This window comes from Hevea brasiliensis, chromosome 4, assembly GCF_030052815.1.
Source record: "Hevea brasiliensis isolate MT/VB/25A 57/8 chromosome 4, ASM3005281v1, whole genome shotgun sequence".
NCBI classification, from domain to species: domain Eukaryota; kingdom Viridiplantae; phylum Streptophyta; class Magnoliopsida; order Malpighiales; family Euphorbiaceae; genus Hevea; species Hevea brasiliensis.
In genome coordinates, this window is record NC_079496.1 from 7,688,954 (window position 1) to 7,710,717 (window position 21,764).

The window sequence follows — 21,764 nt, forward strand, 5'->3', positions numbered from 1 at the left end:
ATGCTCAACCCTAGTTCCTGTTATATTATACAATACTCTAGTTTCTCACATTTTTAGTTTATAATGAATTAAAATTGATTTTTACAAAAAAAAAGGATTAAAATTGAATTATTATATGAATTTGTTCAAGACAACATAGGGATTATAGCATAGATCCACTGGGGAAATGCAATTGCAAAAAGTTCAGAAAGAGGATCAAATTCTGCCAATTGCACTTTTAAGAGGTCTACATGTGAAATGTGAAATGTTAAAAATTTACATTTGCACAATGGTTTCTTTGTTGCTCGGGGGGAAAAAAACATCTTACCATACAGAACACAAAATAGATAGACAAGATGCTTTTTGATATAGAAAGATGAATAGAGAACCTTGAATGTGAAGAGATGGTAGAGAAACTGCACAGGAAAATAAATTACGAGATCACATAAACCCTAAGCTCTCCTCTATTTCCTCTGGTGATACACATATCAGCATCAACCTAGGCAACTTCAAATTCACCACCTCTGGGATTGGATGGAGGCCTTAATGCACCAGGACTTGGAGGTATTTCTATCGATGGAAGTTGTGACAAATTCCCACTTGTCTTTACGGTTGTTTTCTCATATGTTATTTTAACCTTTGCTGTTCGGTTCCTATTCTCAATACAAGCGCAAGCAATCAGATTATACTATTCCCTAGCTCACCAGAAAGAATATTATACCACAATAACAGGTGGAATTAGAGGACAATAAAGAAATTTAGAAACAAATGTAGGAGAAATGAGTGAGAAGCACCAACCTATGAATTCAAATTTGTGGGCTAATATTGCAGTCACTTCAATGGTGGTGAAGGCCATGGAGTACCTAATTCAAGCGATACTATATTATAGAACTATTTGCTTAAGACATCAATTAACTGAAGACCTAATCAAGAAACCAAAATTCAGAAAGCAGAAAAAAAAAATTATAATCAGCAATTTACAGTAGATTTTATTCTCTAAACATCGCTTGCTTACGATCAAACTGACAACATTTATAAATGGCTTGGGAGGATTGACTTGACCAGCTGTTATTGAACTGCTTTTTCTTAAAGAGCAAAATAGAGATCTAAATTCACTTGAATGACAACTCTCAACATGCTGGATATGTGTCCTGTGGAAGACTTTTCGCAGATGCTTGAGGAACTGTGCACTGTTCTAATGCTCAGTTGACCAATACAAACACTGAAAACACCCCTAGATAAATGTAGATTGCCAACATAGCAATCAAACTAGCAGATAATTGACATAGCACACCTGGCCTAGAGTTATAGGAAGAAGCCTTCCAGTGGGAAGTCCAGGACGAATTCCACCTAGAGCATGAGTTGAGAATGCGCTGCTGTATATCAACTTCCATCTTCCTTGCATCCGATCAATATCATTTGAGAGATCTACTAGTTGTCCAACAGCTTCAAGCTCCTTCACAGCAGCATCTTCCCTTTGTAGATCATCTTCACTAGCAACAAGGCCTCTGTTCAGACCAGAAACAATACTCTGCAATTGACTATATAAAGATAGGTTCCCAAATGATAGAATAAGAACCATTCAAACTAAACAGGAGGGAAGGTTTATATGTCCATTATGCATTCTAGTGTTTGTCATGGATTAGCTTTGAAACCATCCATATTTTTTTAATTAAAAGATTTCTCAGTCAAGAGCATAAAAAATTAGATGAAACTCATAAATAAATAAATAAACAAATAAAAGCATTTGCATTAAAGGGTTCTGAGAAGCCAGATCAACAATTCCAAAATCAATATGAATCAATCGTTTTCACTTATCTGTGCGTTATATATAATAAGAAGGCATTAAAAATATCTTCTTAATTCATTAAGATTTATATTTAGTGTCTATTGACACACGGGGAAATAATTTAGAAAGGTTTGGGCATTCCCCAAGAATGAGTAGGCTTTAAATTGAAGTCTCCTCACTTAATGCTAGCACCTAGCAGCCTTGATTTGCTTGTGTCGAATCTATAGTCAGATAGCACCATCATCATTCAAGACATATTTGATATAATCTTCCAGTTTGCAATGAAGCATTATTGGCAAGAACATTAGAAAGGATATGAACATTACAAGCTCAGCTAGTGGTAAGAAACTCTATCAAGTAACATTAGAGAAATGAAAATGATTTCAATGTGCTAAAGTACTTTCATTGCAAAATTGAATAAAGAAATTAAGCTCCAAAATCACATTGATTAATAAATAATTAAAAGCAATAATAAAACTGATATGCCACCTGCTGTACAGAGGAACTAAGCAAGAGCAAACCAAATTAAAGCATGACCAATACCATGACAAGCCAGCATTAGAAATATTTCAGAGAGGAAATAGCAGTTAATTACATAAACAAAAAAAATCTACCCAACAATCTCTGATAAAAACGGAATTAACAGAAACCCTTTAAATCACCCCAAAACCAATTAAAGGCCACAACAAACTAAGCATCTGAACCAGAAATTAAAGAGAGCAATTAACTGGGGAAAATGATTTGAAAGCCACAGGCAGTCCAATACAAGCGATTGAACCAATTGCTGTAGCAATTCACAAAACTATTGGTCCAGTGAGAAACATACAAGTTGAAGAATAACCCAAATAAGTAGGGGAAAAATGGGTAATTTATAAAATTAAAAGACGTTATTTGAGCTTCAAAGAAACAGTGAGCTCAGTCTTCCCCGTCAAGATATGATCTCACAAAGCCACTTTTCTTCACGTCGTTAGCAAGCAAATTGATGGCATTTTAGATGATTCTTTTTTTTTTTTTTTTTTTTTGTAAAAAAATAAGAAGATTTCAATTTTGAGTTTATTTATTTATTTTAAAATTAATTATTTTTAAGATAAATAAATAAATAAATAAATAAATATATATATATATATATATATATATATATATATATATATATATATATATATATATATATATTACTTTTTATTCTATAATACATCAATTGTGACTTAATTCTTTAAACTTCTATCGAATAAAAATAACTTAAAATTTTTTTATTGAGTTCTATGAATTTCTTAATAAAAATTTTATTTGTTTATATTTATTTTTTGTTTAAATAGATGTAAATATCGTTACTCAACTAAGAGAAACTACGCTATATTTACTTGTAGATAGTTTTCTAGAAAATTTTTTAAGAAAGTTGAGAAATAAAGTTTTGTTTATATGTGTTAATTTTCTAAATGGTAAACTGGATATTTATATATAAAATGGAAAGATATTTTTAAAAGTTTGATACGTGACATTTTTTTTATATAGTATTGTCATATAATTAATATATGACTTTTATCACATTAAATTCGTTATCATATATAAGTTATATATTATTTAATAATTACTTTATTAATAATATAATAAATAGTTATCATTATAAAGTAACTTATAATATATATATATATATATATATATATATATATATAATATTTTAAATTTTTTTTTATTATTTTAAATTTTATTTTTAATATTTTTATTTCTTAAATTTTTTGAATAAAATTTTTACAATAGAAATAATTAAAATCTATATATATATATATATATATATATATATATATATATATATATTAATAGTCTCTAGTTTAATTAAAATTTAGAAGATAGTTTTAAGTTGTTTTTCATTATTTTTTAACCATTTTCCAAAAAAAAAAATCATTTTTTTATAAACAAAATTATATTATAATTTTTTTAATTTTTAAAATTAAATAATTATTAAAAAATTATTTACAATAATGAAAAATTAATCATATTATTATAAAATAAATTACTATTACATATTAAAAATAAAATAAGTTTTTAAATATATTTTTATAATGATTCATAATTTTAATTATAAAATATATGAATTGTTTTTTATTTATTTTAACTTAAAATTTATTTTTTATTATATATAAGTGAACATATTTTTATATTTTTTATGAAAAATAAAAATTATAATTTTTTAAAAAATAGAAAATGGAAAACAAAGTCTAAATCAATTGGTATAATGAACAAAGTTGAGACAAAATGTTATATATATATATATATATATTTAGACTTGACTCTATATCTTATCCCTAATTTATATAATTAAAAATGATTTTTAATTACATTTACCTATAGTAAAAAGTTATAATTATATTATTATAATAATGCACTTAATTTTATGAAACAACTATTACAAATATTGAGAAAAAAAAAACTATTACAAATATTAAATACATATATAATTACATAATTTGTTAAAATGAATTAAGTGACTTAGATATTTAATTTGAAAAATTAAGTAAATCACAAATCAATAAAACCATTAATTGAATAATGAAAATTTATATAGATTTTATTATAATTTAAATAAAGATTTTTGGGATGTTTTATTTAGTTTTATATTTGTTAGCTTGAATAGGACTATTATATTTCTTATTATGGATGATTTTCCTTTTAACTATTGCAATGCTGTCTTGTGATTGTGATTTAGACTTAGTAATATTTTAACTTTTATTATTGGTATTTTTAAATCAGAAGACAAAATATTATTTTATTGACTTTTTGATATTAATATTATTATTTTAATATTATTAAAATTATTTTTGTTAATTTTTAATGCTAAAAATTTAAAATTATATTTTTTTGTAAGGAAATAAAAATATTGTAATTTTAGGTATGAGATTAATTTTCAGCGTGATTAATAGAAAATACCATATATTTATTTCTTTTCACATTAAAATGTTATTTTTAATAATTAGTTTTTAGTCAAATTCTTCCTTTTTTTTTTTCCGTTGATTAACTTATCAAATTAACAAATTTGTATGGACTATTACAGATTTCAAATTAAAATGATAAATTTAATTAATCTTAAATTAAACTTAAATACTCTTTAATTTATAATTACAGTCAAATAATAAATATTATGTGGTATAAAATATATGTAGAATTATTTAAAATTATTAATGTTTAACTAAATCTACAAATTAATGACTCAAATGTTTTATTTATTTTATTCAATTCAATTTAAATATTTTTAAGGAATAAAAAAAAATAAGTTTTATAATTATTATATTAAATATTTATTTATAAATTTTACATTCATTACATACATGTTAATTAATTATATACAAAATTTGATATAAATATTTTATTTAATAATTATTCCTTTTTATCCTATTAAATATATTTTTTAAAATTTTTTTAAAAAATTTTAAAAAATTAAATAACATCATTTTTATTAAAAAAATAGTAATTAATTACAGTGCCCTTGATATAATAAAAAGATGTTAGGTAAGTGGTAAATATATTGAAAATAATAATAAATAAATGTAAGTTGAAAAAATAATTATTTTTTTAAATTTTTTAAAATAATAAATAAAGTGGAAAAAATTCTAAAAATATCACTAAAATAGCATATAGAGAGTATTAAATGTGTTTTCATATAAATTTAAATTTATAATAAATATAAAGGTCAATACATAAATTATAAATTAATTATGTGTATTATTTAAAAGCTCAAATTTATATAAAAATGTGTATATTTTTTATTCGATTAAATTTTTATATATATATTTATATTTTTTATTCATATATTTTAATTAATTTTATATATATTTTGATATAAATATTTAATTAAATGATAATTAAACTCAATCTTATATGATATCGGAGTTACACTCATATTAATTTTAAAAAAAATAATAATAAATTTTAAATTAAATATTTATATTAAAATTTTTATGTATTTATTATTTTTGTTATTAGATGCACTATAAACCGTATTAAATGAAAAGAAAAAAGATTTTTTTTTTCTTTTTCTGAAAAAAAGGGGGAAAATTTCAAAACTCAAATCCATTTCCCGCCCTATAATTTAAAGTAAAAAACTCAAAATTGGATTGATTCATTTCTCATTCAAAACTAATCTCTATTCAATCGATTCAAATTCCAAAGTATTCTTTTTGTTGTCTAATTAGTCTATCAAAATCTCATGTCAGCTCCATCCGTTCGGCGGCTGAAGGATCGCAACGGCGCCGGAGCCAAAACTGCCGCCGTCCAAAAACCCACGAAAACCCTAACCCCTATTTCAACTTCGCAACCAAACCCAAGTTCCTCCCTCAAAAAATCACTTTCCGGCAAAGAGAACCCCAGGCTCAATTCTAGGGCCCAGAAGCCCACGATCCGGCCAGTGCCGCGTGTCGACAAGGCTTCAGCCGCTGTTGTGTCGGGGAGTGACGGCAGTGAAGCGCGCGTCCGGTGGTCTACATCATCGGTGCCGAGAGGCAGGAGTTCAAGCCCATCTGAGTTCATTAGGGTTTTTAGAGATTCTAGGGTTTCTAAGGGAGAGGGCGATAGTCGTGTGGTGTCGAGTGCAGGGAAAAAGACTGGGACTAGAGGTTACAGAGATGGTAAAGAAAATAGTGGATTTGGTGTGGAATTAGGGAAAAGGGGCGGATTTTGTGAACGAAATGATGTAAAAGCAGAGGAAAAACAGAAGAATTCAAGTGGGTATAGGGTTTTGAATGGCAATTATAACAAAAGAGTTAATATAAGCTCGAGCTTGATAAAGTCAAGGGAGGTTGATGACGTTGCTGGTTCAAATTTAGACTCCAAGGTCCCAAAAGGTGTTAAAATAGGTCAGGTATGCGCAGACAATTCTGGGCCTGATAAATTTGATTGTCAAGAAGAGCCGAGTGAGACAACTGGTAGCAAAGCTAAAGTTTTGGAGAATTTGAAGGAGAAGGGCTTGATTGAAGAGAGTACTAGTAGCAAGCCTGGTCTTAAATATCCAAGCAAGCTTCATGAGAAGCTTGCGTTTCTGGAAGGGAAAGTGAAGAGAATTGCATCGGACATTAAGAGGACAAAGGAGATGTTGGATATGAATAACCCAGATGCATCCAAAGTGATCCTTTCAGATATTCAGAACAAGATTTCAGGGATTGAGAAGGCAATTGGACATGTCGGAGGTGATTCATCCAAAATTGGTGGAAACGAAGGTGGAGAGAATGAGGTCTTTGGGAAGAGTAAAAGTGAGAAAGAGGATCAGGTGAAGGGTTCAGTTAAGGGCCTGAACAAAGAGGAGCTTGAAGCAAGACTCCTTCCTCATCACAAGTTGCTTAGAAGTAGAACATTATTGAATGAATCATCAGGAAGTTCCCAGAGTTGCAATGAATCTAATGTCATTGACTCAATTTGTGAGTCAAAGGTCAAAGAGAAATTGTTGAGCCCTATTGAAGAAAATTCTATAGCGCTAGAGTTTTTGGCTTCACTTCATAAGGAGGACGCAAAGGTAACTCTGAGGGATACAAAGACAGGCTTTGAATCTTGTGAAGTTAAAGAAACTGGTGGTGCTGCAGCTTCAGGAAAACAAGATTCTTTAAACACTTTCCATGGTAAATGTAGTGAGGAGCTTGATCTTACAACTGATGAGACATTTGATGAGTTTGATGACCAGGAAAATAGACAAGCAGTTGTAATTGGTGAGGAGACTGAAGATACTGGTGTTTATCAAGTTAACCAAATGGGCCCCAAAAGTTCAACAGGAGGATGGTTTGTGTCAGAGGGAGAGTCTGTTCTTCTTGCTCATGATGATGGGTCCTGCTCCTTTTATGATATTGCTAATTGCGAGGTTTGTGTCATTGCTAATTAGTTCTGCTTATGGTTAATTCCTGTTTTATTTTGTGTTTTGGTCATCGGCGTCAAACGGGTCATAGTTCTGTTCTGTTTATTCCTGTTTTGTTTTTTGTTTATGTGTCATCAGCTATATGGTATTTGTTTGGTATGCTTTTTGTTCAGTTTTTTAAATTTGATTGAATGGCTCTAAATTGATGCATATTAATTGAATAAATTGTGCAGTGAAGAATAAATAGAGTTGCTTCTAATTATATATTCAGTTTGTTGAATTTTTTTTTATGGCATTTTTTGCTTAATCAAAATTTTTTATTGTGAATAAGGTAGCATGATCATACTCCAAAACATCACGAGCAGATTGATGCGTACAATGATTTAGTTAAATTAATGGCATTATTTAAGATTTTTTTTTTTCATTCTACTAATGACCCATAATCTATCTCAGGAAAAGGCTGTATACAAGCCTCCAGAGGGAGTCTCACCTAACATATGGAGAGATTGTTGGATAATCCGTGCACCTAGTGCTGATGGATGCTCAGGGAGATATGTTGTGGCAGCATCTGCTGGGAATGCTCTTGATTCGGGATTTTGTTCATGGGATTTCTATACCAAAGATGTGCGAGCTTTTCACATGGAGGATGTTGAAACAACCACTTCAAGAACAATACTAGGTCCCATTACCAGTAATACTACATATAGAAGAAATGCTTTGTCTGGCTTATCATTGCCAGAAACTAGACAATGGTGGTATAGGCCATGCAGCCCTCTTATCATATCCACTGCCAGCACTCAAAGGGTAATCAAGATGTTTGATATACGTGATGGAGAGCAAATAATGAAGTGGGAGGTGCAGAAACCTGTGTTGGCAATGGATAATTCAAGTCCTCTGCAGTGGAGAAACAGAGGAAAAGTGGTTATAGCTGAAGCAGAAACAATTTCTGTGTGGGATGTCAACTCTCTTAACCAACAATCACTGTTATCTATTTCTTTGTCTGGTCAAAAAATCTCTGCTCTTCACGTGGTTAACACGGATGCTGAATTAGGTGGTGGGGTTCGGCAAAGGTGAACCTTTACTCAATGCTGTCACTAGTTATCATATTTTCATGTTATCAGCTTTCGCTGGTTTACTTGCCTGCTCTGAGAACTCAGAATGAATTTTCCCTGTTCAATAGATGTCAAGTCATATAGGCCTCAAAAACTTCGGTGCTCTTTAACTTTGATCAATTTTTTGTCTCTCAATTATGTGCCAAAAATATTAGATAACCAGGGTTTTGTCCAATCGTCCTGTACTTGTCTCTGTCCGTCACTTCTCCCCAGCACACACACTCTCTCAGTCTATAATTGTAATGTCATGCCATGCATGTGATTGATACAAGCAATTGTGATCTTTGCATTTATTTTTGAAATAAATGAATGCATTTTTGAGAGGAAGCAAGCTTTGCAGGAGTTCTCTACTATTGCCAAAGTATTTTGATGTATACCTTAGGATCCAATGGAAATGATGACATGTTGTGCATGCATGATCTATCAATATTATTCTGCGTGCAATTGTTTGCTTCTCTCATTTTGATTGTCATAAATGTTCTCTTAATTAATGGAATCATGGATAGGCATAACAACCCTAGCATTCATGATTTAACAAAGTAGGATTTAATATTTGCTGTCTGCCTTTTAATTGCATTTATGATGAAGCCATTGCAAAGTTCTTTTGCTAGTCCTCAAGTAGTTGATTTTTGCTATGCAGGGTATCTGCTGCAGAAGCCGAAGGAAATGATGGTGTGTTCTGCACCCAGGACGCCATTAATGTTTTAGACTTTTGCCATCCATCTGGCATAGGTCTTGAGATACCAATTACCAGTGCTAGTGTGCAGTCAGTTTTCACTCGCGGAGACTCGATATATATTGGCTGTACTAATATGAGGTCTGCAGGGAAAAAAGAGCCGTGTTTACAGGTGCAACAGTTTTCATTACGCAAACCAGGGATAGTCAGTACATACTCTATGCCAGAATCAAATGCTCACTTGCATTACTCAGGAATAACACAGGTTTGGGGAAATTCTGAGTTTGTAATGGGTGTTTGTGGGCTGGGGCTATTTGTCTTTGATGCCTTGAAGGATGACGGCATTTACTCTTCCACCATTGATTATGGTAGTACCAAAAAGGGAAAAGATGTTATTGGCCCAGATGACATGTATTCCCCTTCTTTTGACTACTTGGCATCTCGTGTCCTCCTCATATCAAGAGATCGTCCAGCGTTGTGGAGGCGCCTATCATAGGCATATGATTAATGCTTGGTTCTGGACTTGTAATTTGTCCAGGTAATAGGGCTATCAGGAAAACGGTGCGTTTCTGTTTTTGTACTCCTTTTTTATGCTATGTGATTAAAAACAACACTATTTATTGAAGCAAAGCTTTAATGGTACATAGGATGATCTTGAAAGGCCACATGGTGATTTTATCACATCTTACGTAGTTTTATACTAAGAAAAGGGAATTGCACTTTGCCACAGGATTGATAAAGTGAAATTGATGGCGTAAACTCTTTTTTTGTACTGGAAAAATTGCTATGTTTGAACAAGATTAACAATTAAGTAATATGATACTCTGACACTGGCTAACGTATTGAAATGAAATTCGATTCAATCTTTTTTTCATATAATTTATTCCATATAATGCGGCTGTGAAGCATTTTGCTTATAATTCATTGTGGGTAGTTCTTACATTTAATGCCAACCCTATTTTAGGAATTTTGTGTAGGAAGAGACTAAGCTTTCTGCATGTCCAGTTGGTTTTCTCACCACAAGTGTCACATTTCATTGAATAGGGGACAAGAAAAGAGGGACATATTAGTATTAAGCATAAAGCCTTTTTAAAAAACTTGTCCGCTTTAATTATCTTAAATAACTTGATTGTTTTTAAAAGGTTGAATTTTAAAATCAAATCGTAAAAAAGATATATTATTTTTATATATTTAAAATAAATAATAAAATATGTGATGGAAAGGATATTATATTTTACAACTAAATTATTAAGAGAATAAGATATGGTTAGATGATTCTATTAATTGGATTTGAGGCATTTAATATTGTGTGAATCTAAATTTAATTCCCTAAACTGCTCTAGCGTGGAGTGGGGGCAGGGGTGGTTTGATAGATATGGACAAGACCGATTCACATTTTCAATGTTATCAAGTCCTTTCTTTGTTTTTCTGCAATTCATGGCTATGAAGATGTCAAGTTATTAATACTTCCTTTTATATATATATATATATATATTTTAATAATTAAAATTTAAAATAATATTCCTTCCGTCCACAAATGTAACACCCCAAAAATTTTAAATTTATGAGCATTTTTGGTATTTTAATTTTATTTAAATTTTAGGAATTTTTTTTGAGATGTTTCGGATTTTAAAAATCGGGTTTGATTTTTTGAAAATATAAACTTTGATGATTTTTAAAAATTAATTTAAAGACCACGTGGCAAAACTAAAAATATATTTGGAGTCTACGTATTTTTCTGAGTTTTCTGAAATTTTTTCGGAATTTTTGGACCTCGTTTTCGGTCCCGAGTCAGAGTAAAAATTCAAAATTTTGTATTTCGAATCGAACCGGCCGAATCGAACCGGACCGGATCGGACCGGTCGAATCGAACCGGCTCCCTTCCCTTTTTCTTCCTCCTGCGTGCGTCGTTCTCTCTTCCTTTTCTCTCTCTTTTCTCTCTCCTCCCTCCCCTGTCGCCGGCCAGCCACCTCCCCCTGCCACCCCAGCCGACTAGCGCCGCCACCCAGCCTCCCCAGCCAGCCGGCCGCCGCCCCAAACGGCCGGAAACCGCGCGCGAATTCCCTCCCTCGCGCGCGCGGTGTTTCGGCTTCTCCTGCCAAAATCCGGCCGATCCGGCCACCAATTGGACCGGGTCTTGTGTCTAAAATCATCTACTCGACGAGAGCTTTCCATAGACACCAAGAACGCCGAAATCTATCGAGCGGTTTGTCCATTTTTTGCTCGGGAAGTTTTTAGCCCATTTCGATTTTTGGGCTAGATTTCTCGAAAACCGTGAATCCCACGAGAAAACCGAGAGTACCAGCACGCTCCACTCGTCGAGAGCTTCGTGGCGACATAAATTTCAAATTTTTTCGACACCGTTTTTCGGTGGGTCCCACGGAACTTCGCAATGTTTTTCCAAGCATTTAATGAGCTTAGAAAATTCTGAAAAATTTATGTACTAACCCCCGTGTTATGGGCTTCGTGTAGGTATCCTCAATTCGCGGAAATTCGACAGTTGACCAGGTCTGTGAATTTCCGGCGGTGCACTGTTCTGGAAAAGTCTCCGAATTGGATCGAGGTTTTGGCTATCCCTCTATTGTCAGACGTCCCGAGCGCGTCCCCGAAGTCGGAATCAGCAAAGGTAAACCCGAACCTTGCTTTTTCGTAATTTTCTAGTGCTTAAATGGGATTAAAAATCCATAAAATATTCGTGGTAGCTTAGAAAATTATGATTCTTTTTGCAATAGCTTAGTAATATTGCTAAGGACCGCGGGGCAAAGTTTTAGAATTTTTAAAGCTTATTTGGGCAGTTTTTGCAAAAATGGTCAATTATAAGGACTAAATTGAAATATTACATACTGTGATGGATGATTGATTTGGTGGGCCCAAGAGGGGCTGTGTGATGTGATTGAGTTGTGGACATATGGATTGTGAATATAGAAGTGTGTTTTGAGCAATTTTGCAGGTTGGGTAGGTCCTAGGTATAGGGAAGACTCTGCCGGATTTTTGGCACGACTTAGGATGTATTGGTCTTTTTCTTTGTTTGTATTGAGTCATTTATATTAAAAATTGTAATGTAATTGTCAGGTGAGCCGGGACAGCCTTCTTTCTCCGCCCAGCCGCCTCAGTGACCATCGTCAAGTCTGTGAGTAAAATATTAATTTTAATTGTAATTTCGATATTATTATATGTTCAGCATGCCCATGCATCACTTATATGCATATATTATATAGTTAAACTCTAGGCACGACTTATGTTGCATTCATAACTGTTAACGTGCCATGAATGTTGTTGTGGTAATTTGGAGCGCAGCGTGCGTTGGTGTGCGTGTGATGTGGTGTGGACTATGGGCGGGACGGGTAGTCACGGCTTGAGTTCTTGGGACACGATCCTTCGAGGGGTAGTCACGCTTGAGTTCTTCATTTGGGACCCTCGATTTGGTTTATTAAGCGAAAGTCCGGCTTGAGTTCTTCGCTGGCACCAGGTTGGATTTAAGAGAGCTGTATAGGGGATCAGCTCCCATATATTATGATTGATGCTACAGGGTGCGTGAGTGCTCCAAATTACCTTTTTGATGTTGTGATGTGAAAATGTTGTTGATGTTGCATTTCACTCTACAGGGTGCATTAGTTTTAGATAGTTATAGAGATTATGGTTAAAATTGATATTTTACTCTCTGAGTCGAACGCTCACTCCTGTTCAATATTTTTCCAGGCCACAGGAGGATATTTTCGAGGTTAACCTGCTTCCTTTCCTCGCAGGTTGTTTATCAATATTTGTGTAATTTTATTTACTCCTAGAATTTCCGCATGTGCTAGAAATGTTTATTTGATTTGGGTCTGTAAACTAAATTATTATTGTGGACCTGTAAAAACTATTATATGCATGTTTGATGGACTGGATGAGGGAGCTGAGCTCCCATTTATCATTATGATGATATGAGTATGTGGAGGGTGAGCTGAGCTCCCCAATGGATTGTTTATTGTGTTTACAGGTCGGGTGAGTCAAAAACTCCCCGTTGGTAGGTCCATTTTATGTTCGGACTCTGTCCGATTGGTTTCTTGAAATTAGGCCCAAATGGGCCTTAGAGTTGGGTAAATGAATAGTTAAGGCTTACTACGGGCCTCAGGGGGCTTTAGGCTGGCCCAGGTCCTAGTGCCGGTCCGGCTCATAGGTTGGGTCGTGACAACAAATAATAATCACATTTAATTTTTATTTTTATTCAAAATTATGTTACATTTAAAAGATAAAAGCGAATTAATTATTTTTTTTAATTTTACTATTTATTTTTATAAAATATAATAAATATTTATATAATTTTCTAGAATTAATATTATTATCCTTTTTTAATTAAATTTACTATTTATCACGTTAATATATATTTCTTCATATTTTTAAAAAAAAGGTAATTAAATAAATTATTAATTTTCTTTTTATAAAAATGAGTTTGTCTAATCATTTCCTTAATCATCCTAAAAACTTCAAATATGGCTATTCTTTATGGACGGAGTGAGTAATAAACAACAAAATTAATTTCAAGAAATAAGTTTTAATAATAAGACTTTTTATAATTTTTTAATCTATTAAAATATTTTTATATAATGATTGTAAATTAAGAATATTTTTCTTCTTATCTATATAGCTTAATAAAATTTAAAAATAAAATATTTATATATATATATATATATATTTCAAATTTTTTATATATCATTTAAAATATTAAAAATAATTTTGTAAATAAATTATATAGCTTTTCTTAGAAAAATAAACTAAGTAATGACTTGAACTCTTTATATATATTAATTTTAATTATTTTTTATTAATTTTAAAAAAATTTTGTTATAAAGTTAAATGGTTCATAGAGCTCCATTATTGCATTAGCTCTTAAGAAAATTTTTTCTGATTATGTATATATATAATTTATTTAATCATACTAAAATTAAAATTTTTATTTATGTATCTTTTTAACATTTTTTATATATAAAAAATTGGGAGAAATTTTATTTACTTTTATTTTACTTTTAAATTTATTTATTGGGCTTCTCTTTTAATGTAAACATTAAAAGCATGATAATACTCCATCTGTTATGTAACACCCCCGTTGCATAGCCTGGTATATTTGACTGTTCCGGTGACCGGTGTCGGTTCGGACAATTAATGGGATTAGGGCCATACTTAAGACAACTAGAGAAGCCATAAACACAAATAATTAGTAAAGTCCAATTAGTTAACTATAAATAAGAAAAAATAGAACATAAGAGGTTAAACGAGCCGAGAGTCATAGCGATGAGTGACCTCCTCGGGAACGACTGCGAAGTCGTTTTAAACTCAAATTTCGAACCGTAAAAAGTGACGCTGCGGTCCTTAGGACCCTTATGAACACAGTGAAAAAGAGAAAATCACGAAAAAGAACTGTTAAGCCAGTCAAATAATTAGGTCAGGGAGCCGGAAGAATATGGAATTATTAGCAAACCGGGATGAACCGGTGAGGGGCAATTTGGTCAATTGACCCTGAGAGCTGACTCCTGACCTAACTGTCAAATAAAATCGAAGAAAAGAAAATTTCGGAATCGAGAATTAAATTAAAGAACTAATAAAAAAAAAAAAAGAAAAAGAGATGAAAATGAAAAAAGTCAAAAGTTATGACATCATGCATGATGTCATAACTAAATTAATAAATTGAATTAATTAATTTGGATTTAGTGGTCTTCCATAAGCAAAAAACGTATAAAGGAAAGAAAAGAAAAAGAAATTTATTAGAAAGCTCTTCTTCTTCCTAAAGTGACACCCCACCTTCCTCCATAAATCCTCCATGAAAGCTCTTTCCTTAAGCTTACACTAAGCTTAATTTCTCATTACCCAACCATAATAACTCTCATAAGAACTTCATTAAAGCTTGTAGTTGCAACTTGAGAAGAGAATTTCAAGAAGAAAGAGGAGCTAAAGATAGGGTTTTGAGGACTTAAGTGAGGTGAGCATGTCAACTTGTTACTTTCCATTCTTTCCATTTTTAATGCATCATTAGTTGTTGAATTAGCTTGTAATGTGTTAAAATGAAATAAAAATATGGGGAAGGACAAACTGAAATTTTGGCCAGCCATGGATGTGGGAGAGTTTGATGTATTTTGAATGAATTAAATGTGTTAGTAAGATTGCATGAGAATGGTAGTAAGTTGGAAATGCATAAATGGGAATAAATGCAACATTTTAGTGTAGTTAGGGTTTGAATGTTAGGGTTTGTGAACCAAAATTTGGAGAAATGCATAAATGGCATGTTTGACCTATTGTGAAGTGAAATAGTGGTCAACTATGACCAAATGAATTGTGTGGGAATGGTAGGAAATTAAACCAAATTCGTAGGTCAATGGTCATGCTGCCAGACCACTTTGAAGGACCAAAACTCAAATTTTACAAGCCCAATTGATATGCCACCAATTGGAGATGAAAATAGACATAAAATAGCACAATTTTCATTAAGGAACTATGGCAAAAAACTGACCAAAACTTGGTGAAACAATTGACCAAAGTGAAATGAGAGCAGGCTGCCACTGCACCAAACTGACCAAATGAACAGTTCATTTGGTCATAACTCGAGTTAGAAAGGTCAAATTGACCTGAAATTTGGCCAGGGGTTAGAGGGCATATAGACCTAAAACTTTCATGAAGAACATCACCCCAAATTATGCCATTAACCCATTCAAATTATTGAGCAAAGTTGAGTTACCAAACCTGCAACTCTGCAGATTTTCAGTTGAGCAGTAATATTTGGATGACTATAACTCTTTCTAGGAAACTCGGATTTAGGCGATTCTTGAACCGATGGAAACCTAAGACATAGTAGAACATTTCATCTGAAGAAAGTTAGACCAAATTATGAACTTAACTTAATCAAATTACTGACCAAAGTTGGAGCAAAATCTGCCAGAACCCAAGATACCAGTATGAACAGTGCACGTGAACAGTAAACTTATTTTGGCCATAACTTGAGCTACAAAACTCCGATTGAGGTGATCCAAAAATGAGAATACACTAAAGACGATAAGGAACATTTTCTATGAAGGAAGTTTTGTCAAATTCCAACAGTAAATCGACCAATGGAACAGTGCAACTTCAGAGCACAAAACCGAAAATTGGCAATTTTGCCAAAATGACCTAAGCTTTGAGAAAATGACCAAAACCAACAAGTTTAATGACCAAAATGTGGTATGTGGGTGAAGTTGGAGTTCCCATACCTACTAAGTCTTAGAAAGTCAACTATTTGACTTGAATAGTGCAGTGAATAGTAACCCGAAACACAAAAACACTTGAGAACGTCGAATTTAACGCAATAGAGCTAGTTAAAGTGAAATTAAATTTATTTTTGGACTTATGTTAAGTTATGGTACTGAAACACTATGAAATTGTGTGTTTCAGCTGAAAAAGACTTGGAAGCTCGGAGAGATTGAGTCAAGGCCTAGAGGCAACTCCAGTCAGGTTTGTGCACAATAAATCCTATTTAAGCATTTTACCCTTGAAAAATTGATTTAGCATGCAGTATGAATTTATGAACTTTTGTGTTGCCACCTTGTGATTAAATTGTAACTTTGGAAATTGATTTGATTTTTGTATGCAATATTTGAATGAAATGTTTGAAATGGATTTTATGTTCACACTTAGCATGACAGTATCACATTTCCTCCTCTATTTATGGGGTTGAGATCGTTTATTTTCCTCCCTCTCTGGCTCGCCAGTTGAGGTTGTAGATCGGATGAGTACTCATTAGCTAGCTAGCCACCTCCCTCATTGATTTCGATTAATGGGGTTGTAGATTGCTTTGTCGTGGTGTACAACACGGCAATGATCGAAAATTTTGTGTCATTGCTTAAGTTGTGTATGACTTTGGCAACACTGTGTTTATGAAATTGTTTGACTAAACTGTGTTTAATAGATTATTTGACAAAAGGGTGTTATTATGAACTTCGATCATTATTGCAATGTGACTGAGAAACATTTGAATTGCTTTTGGCAATGAAGGATTTATTTATTGCATTTTAAATTTTTATTGTGCACCACTGAGTATGTTTATACTCAGCGATAGTTTAATTTACTGTCGCAGATAAGAGCAAGGAGAAAGCAGCAGAGTGAGCTGCGGGATTGACAAGAACTTCTTGACCCCTTTTGTACGGGTATTGTTTTATACCCTTATGGTTATTTTGATGTAAATACTGTAATGTCATAAGTATCAATGTAAATTGAGCAGTTGTAAATAAATTATGATAATATTATTTTAGATTTACTTCTGTAAATTTAATATTTATATATATGAATTTCCTGCGTTATGTTTTGTGAATGGATTTATTAAATATTCTGAGTTGACAAATTTGATTTGGATTGTGGATTTGTTTTGGAATGAATTGATTTGAGTTGAATTATGAATTATTGGAGGTTGGGAGTTGTGGAAAACTTTTGGAAGTGCTTTTTACAGGTCTTTGAAGAACTGGTTTCTCAAAATACAGAGGGAACTCTGTCAAAATTTTTATAAAATTTGCAGCAAAATTTAAATGGATAAAAATTTTTACTAGTCCTTAAGCTTTGAATAAATGATTTTTAATTCCTACCAAAATGCTCACCACTTCCAAAATGTAAGAAAATTGTTTTAAAATCCCTTGTAGGTTACTTAATGAGTTATCGGTAGGTGAAGTTCGGTAGTTCATTAAGTATTCTACGGGATCATGTTATGCCTTACGGAGGGGTAAGGTGTGACATGTTAATTTTTATTTAATGTTTTTTAGAATTTATTTGTTATGACTCAAATTCTGAGCCGGACCGGTACCAGAACTTTGATTAGCATAAGGCCTCCAAAGTTTGTAGTAAAAGTAATTATCCCTAACCCAACCATAAGGTCCATAACTGTAGTCCAAATTCAAGAAATCAAACGTATAAAATTCAACTATAAATTGAACTATCCAACGAGAAGCATTAACTCACCCAAATTGTAAACATAAAAATAACTAAATTTGGGAAGCTTAACTCACCTTCATAATCCTCAAAATAATAAATAATCAAATTGAAGCCCAGCTCCCTCATTCAAGTAAATACTCATCTCAAATATTCCAACATACCCATATAATATGTTTACAACTTTAAAGAAATAAATTATTGCAGTCCCAATCAAGATTGAAATACTACTAACACATGCGGAGTTCTAGGTTATAAATCAAGGAAATGAAATATAATTAAGCTGTTACTAGTAAACCTGTGAGAAGAAAAGTAGGTTATTCACAAAAAGAGTCCACCTGTCACCTGAAAAAAAATAGTTGAATAGGGTTGAGCATTGTCGCAAGGACTTTGCGATCGCCGGACGATTCTCACCGAAGTGGAAAAAGTGAGGAGTCGCCACTTTAATTTTAAGGGAAATTAAAGGAAACCATTACTGAAAAAAACAAAAACCACTTCCGATACAGAGATTCTAGGTTCGGAGTCCATTCACGGGTGGGGAAGGTGTTAGGCATCCCACCTCGTCTCTTAACGAGGGTCAGCAAATTTAACGATATGCTCTTAATTGCTTATGATTAATAATTTGGGAGGTTTTCGAGTCACGATGTCGGTCCTTTTATTGATAGAAGGAGCATTTAATATCTCACCATTTTGGGTTTTTCAAGAACACGAGTACATGGGATGTCCCTACGGTGAATTGGTGTTTTGTTTATTTGATTTGTTACATATCTTATCTAATTTTTCAACTTTGAATTTGGGATTCTAATTTTAAAGAGATGTTATTTGAGTCCTTAAAGATCCATAATGAATGAGAAAGGTTCTTGGCTCACATGTTAGGAGTCTCGGTATTTAAATATTAAAATTTTGATTGAAAAGATTTCGGGAAGGGTATAACGGTCGGGCTCCAACCACTAGAGAAATTGTCTGCTTTGGCCATAAGCCTCACGGTTTTGTCCCATAGGTGGAATAGAGAACTTCTCAGGAGGTCACCCATCCTAGGATTTCTCTCAAGTGAGCACGCTTAACTCTGGAGTTCTTCCAACTCTCCAGGCCATTCCACCAAAAGGCGCCTCTAGTGATTAGTTCCCCCATCTTATATATCATTACTTTTTGAACCCAAGACCATCTCCGTGCTTTGCCGATGTGAGATTTGCCTAAAAGACCTTTCTCCCCTCCTTTCGGGACTCAGCGTCCTCGCTGAGGTTTGCCCCACCATCACCCAAGAGGATACGCGAGCGGCTTTGATACCAAGAGGCTCCTTTTGGTGGAATGGCTTGGAGAGTTGGAAGAACTCCAGGGTTAAGTGTGCTCGCTTGAGAGAAATCTTAAGATGGGTGACCTCCTAGGAAGTTCTCCATTCCACCTATGAGACAAAACCATGAGGCTTATGGCCAAAGCGGACAATTCCTTTAGTGGTTAGGGCCCAACCGTTACAAAATGAATCTCTCCCAATTTCTTAAAATATTCTTATTAGAATTTTGGCTAAGAGAATTTGGATAAGGACTCTCTCCCGATCTCTTAAAATGTGTATATTAGAATTTTGTTAAGAGGATTCGGGTAAGGATTCTCTCTCGATCTCTTAAAATGTGTATATTAGAATTTTGTTAAGAGAACTCAGATAAGGACTCTCTCCCGATCTCTTAAAATGTGTATATCGGAATTTTTATTAAGAGGACTCAAGTAAGGAGTCTCTCCCGATCCCTTCTAATTTGTCAAAAATGAATTTTAAGAGGCCATGGTTGTGAGACCAAACTCGTTTGACCTTATTAGATATGAGAGCGTTGCTCATATCACCTCCCGCTTTTCATATTATCTCATATTCTTGTTTCCGATCTCATAATTTATTTATCGAACTTTCCTCAACTTATTATGACTCCTCATTTTGAATCTTTCGGACATCTCATTTCAGAGGTTCCCCGTCCAAACTTGATTCCGAATCCCGATCTCATCTCTGTTTTTTAGAGGTAGACTGAGTAACTAACCTCCCAATTCATCCGTATTGTTCCTAATCATTTTTACCCTGATCGGGAATCTCCACATTGTTTTCTCACATCCGTACTCTTTACAGTGCTTTCAGAATGTCAATATCCTGAATTATCCCTTTTTTTACTCGAAATAACGTAAAGAGATTAAAGGCAACATAAAAATAAGAGGTAAAACTCATGGACGTCACAAAAGTGAAATAAGTCCAGTTTTGACGTAAACTTATTCTGAAGATTTGTTGCGACAAACTATGCCATGACCACTTGAGAATGATAAGTCAAGCACTTACCTGTATAAAAGGCTAAAACAACGAGTAAGCTGGTACCGATGTCTTCGTGTTTCCGGCGCTACTAACACTAAGACAGTAAGGTGATTTTGAGGAGTTGTAAATAATTGAAGTGAGATTTTCTTGAGAAAAGGTGATTGAATTCCCAAGACTCTGCGAGGTTATCCAAGGCATGGATTGCAAGCTCTATAGTTTCCACGGTAAGATCCTTCAGAAAACTTGTTTCTAAAGTCTCTAAGAACCTTGAGAGTTTTTGATTAAAAATAAACCTACAGCAATATTCCAGGGCTTTTTCTTAATAATCACCGCTACCTCTATAGCGTTGCATGTAGGTATTTATAGGAAATGGATACTCAAAACACAGGGCCAGGATTCCAGCGGGAGGAGATGGAAGGCCTAGATTCAAAAGGAGATAATTCGACGTCATAGAATTAAAGAGAATCAAAATTGAGGGTTGGGATTCCGTTCGGAATTTTTGTCCTTTCGCACCTTAATCCAATGGACAAGGGTCTTGCCTTACAAAATGGATCCAAAGGCTGGAAACAAAAAGCACCGAATCTGTTATTTATTTTTTATCCGAAGGCCTCAGATCCATCCTTACAATTATAATCATCGGTGTAAATCGAGATGTACTTGGCTGCTTTAATCGTTTGGAATTCGACGGCTAGGAGTGCGTCCTTACAAATGAGATGTGTGGTGAGGATTGGATCATGCCTGCAATGCTTTAACTGACTCTGATCTGACGGTGAAGGGAGCTAGTTTTTATGAATTAAAGGTCATGATTAAAAGCTGTTCAACTCCCTAAGCTCTCCGATCTCTATAGGTCGTCTTTTTCTTTTTCAATCTTCTCATTGTGACTGACCGATCTTAGGATTATTATTCCGATCTCTATTTTCTTTTGTATCTGGTCCTTTTTATTTCCCGATCTCTTTCTGTTCTCCGACCTCCTCCTCATCCCTTCTCTGTGTTAGTCAAAGCAATAAATTTTTTGACTGCCGATGAGCCGCTTTGAGTTCTGCATGCAATAAATACCAAGGCCCTATACATAGTTTTATACTAAGAAAAGGGAAATGCACTTCGCCACAGGATTGATAAAGTGAAATTGATGGCGTAAACTCTTTTTTTGTACTGAAAAAATTGATATG

At 33.3% G+C, this 21,764-nt stretch overlaps 1 protein-coding gene and 1 long non-coding RNA gene across 2 annotated transcripts; one reads left to right on the top strand and one right to left on the bottom strand.

The window, feature by feature from the left end:
- Positions 1–325: 325 nt before the first annotated feature.
- On the bottom strand, positions 326–2,648 carry LOC131179158 (uncharacterized). Its single transcript, XR_009148138.1, has 3 exons — positions 1,274–2,648; positions 778–842; positions 326–632 (listed from the first exon to the last, which is right to left on the bottom strand). It is a non-coding gene; the product is annotated as an uncharacterized LOC131179158 (long non-coding RNA).
- A 3,229-nt stretch (positions 2,649–5,877) lies between these two features.
- Positions 5,878–10,031, top strand: LOC110643440 (KIN14B-interacting protein At4g14310). Its single transcript, XM_021795813.2, has 3 exons — positions 5,878–7,607; positions 8,055–8,671; positions 9,354–10,031. Exons 1-3 carry the CDS (start codon positions 5,970–5,972, stop codon positions 9,883–9,885), a joined length of 2,787 nt encoding a protein of 928 aa, XP_021651505.2. The 5' UTR covers positions 5,878–5,969; the 3' UTR covers positions 9,886–10,031.
- Positions 10,032–21,764: the final 11,733 nt, after the last annotated feature.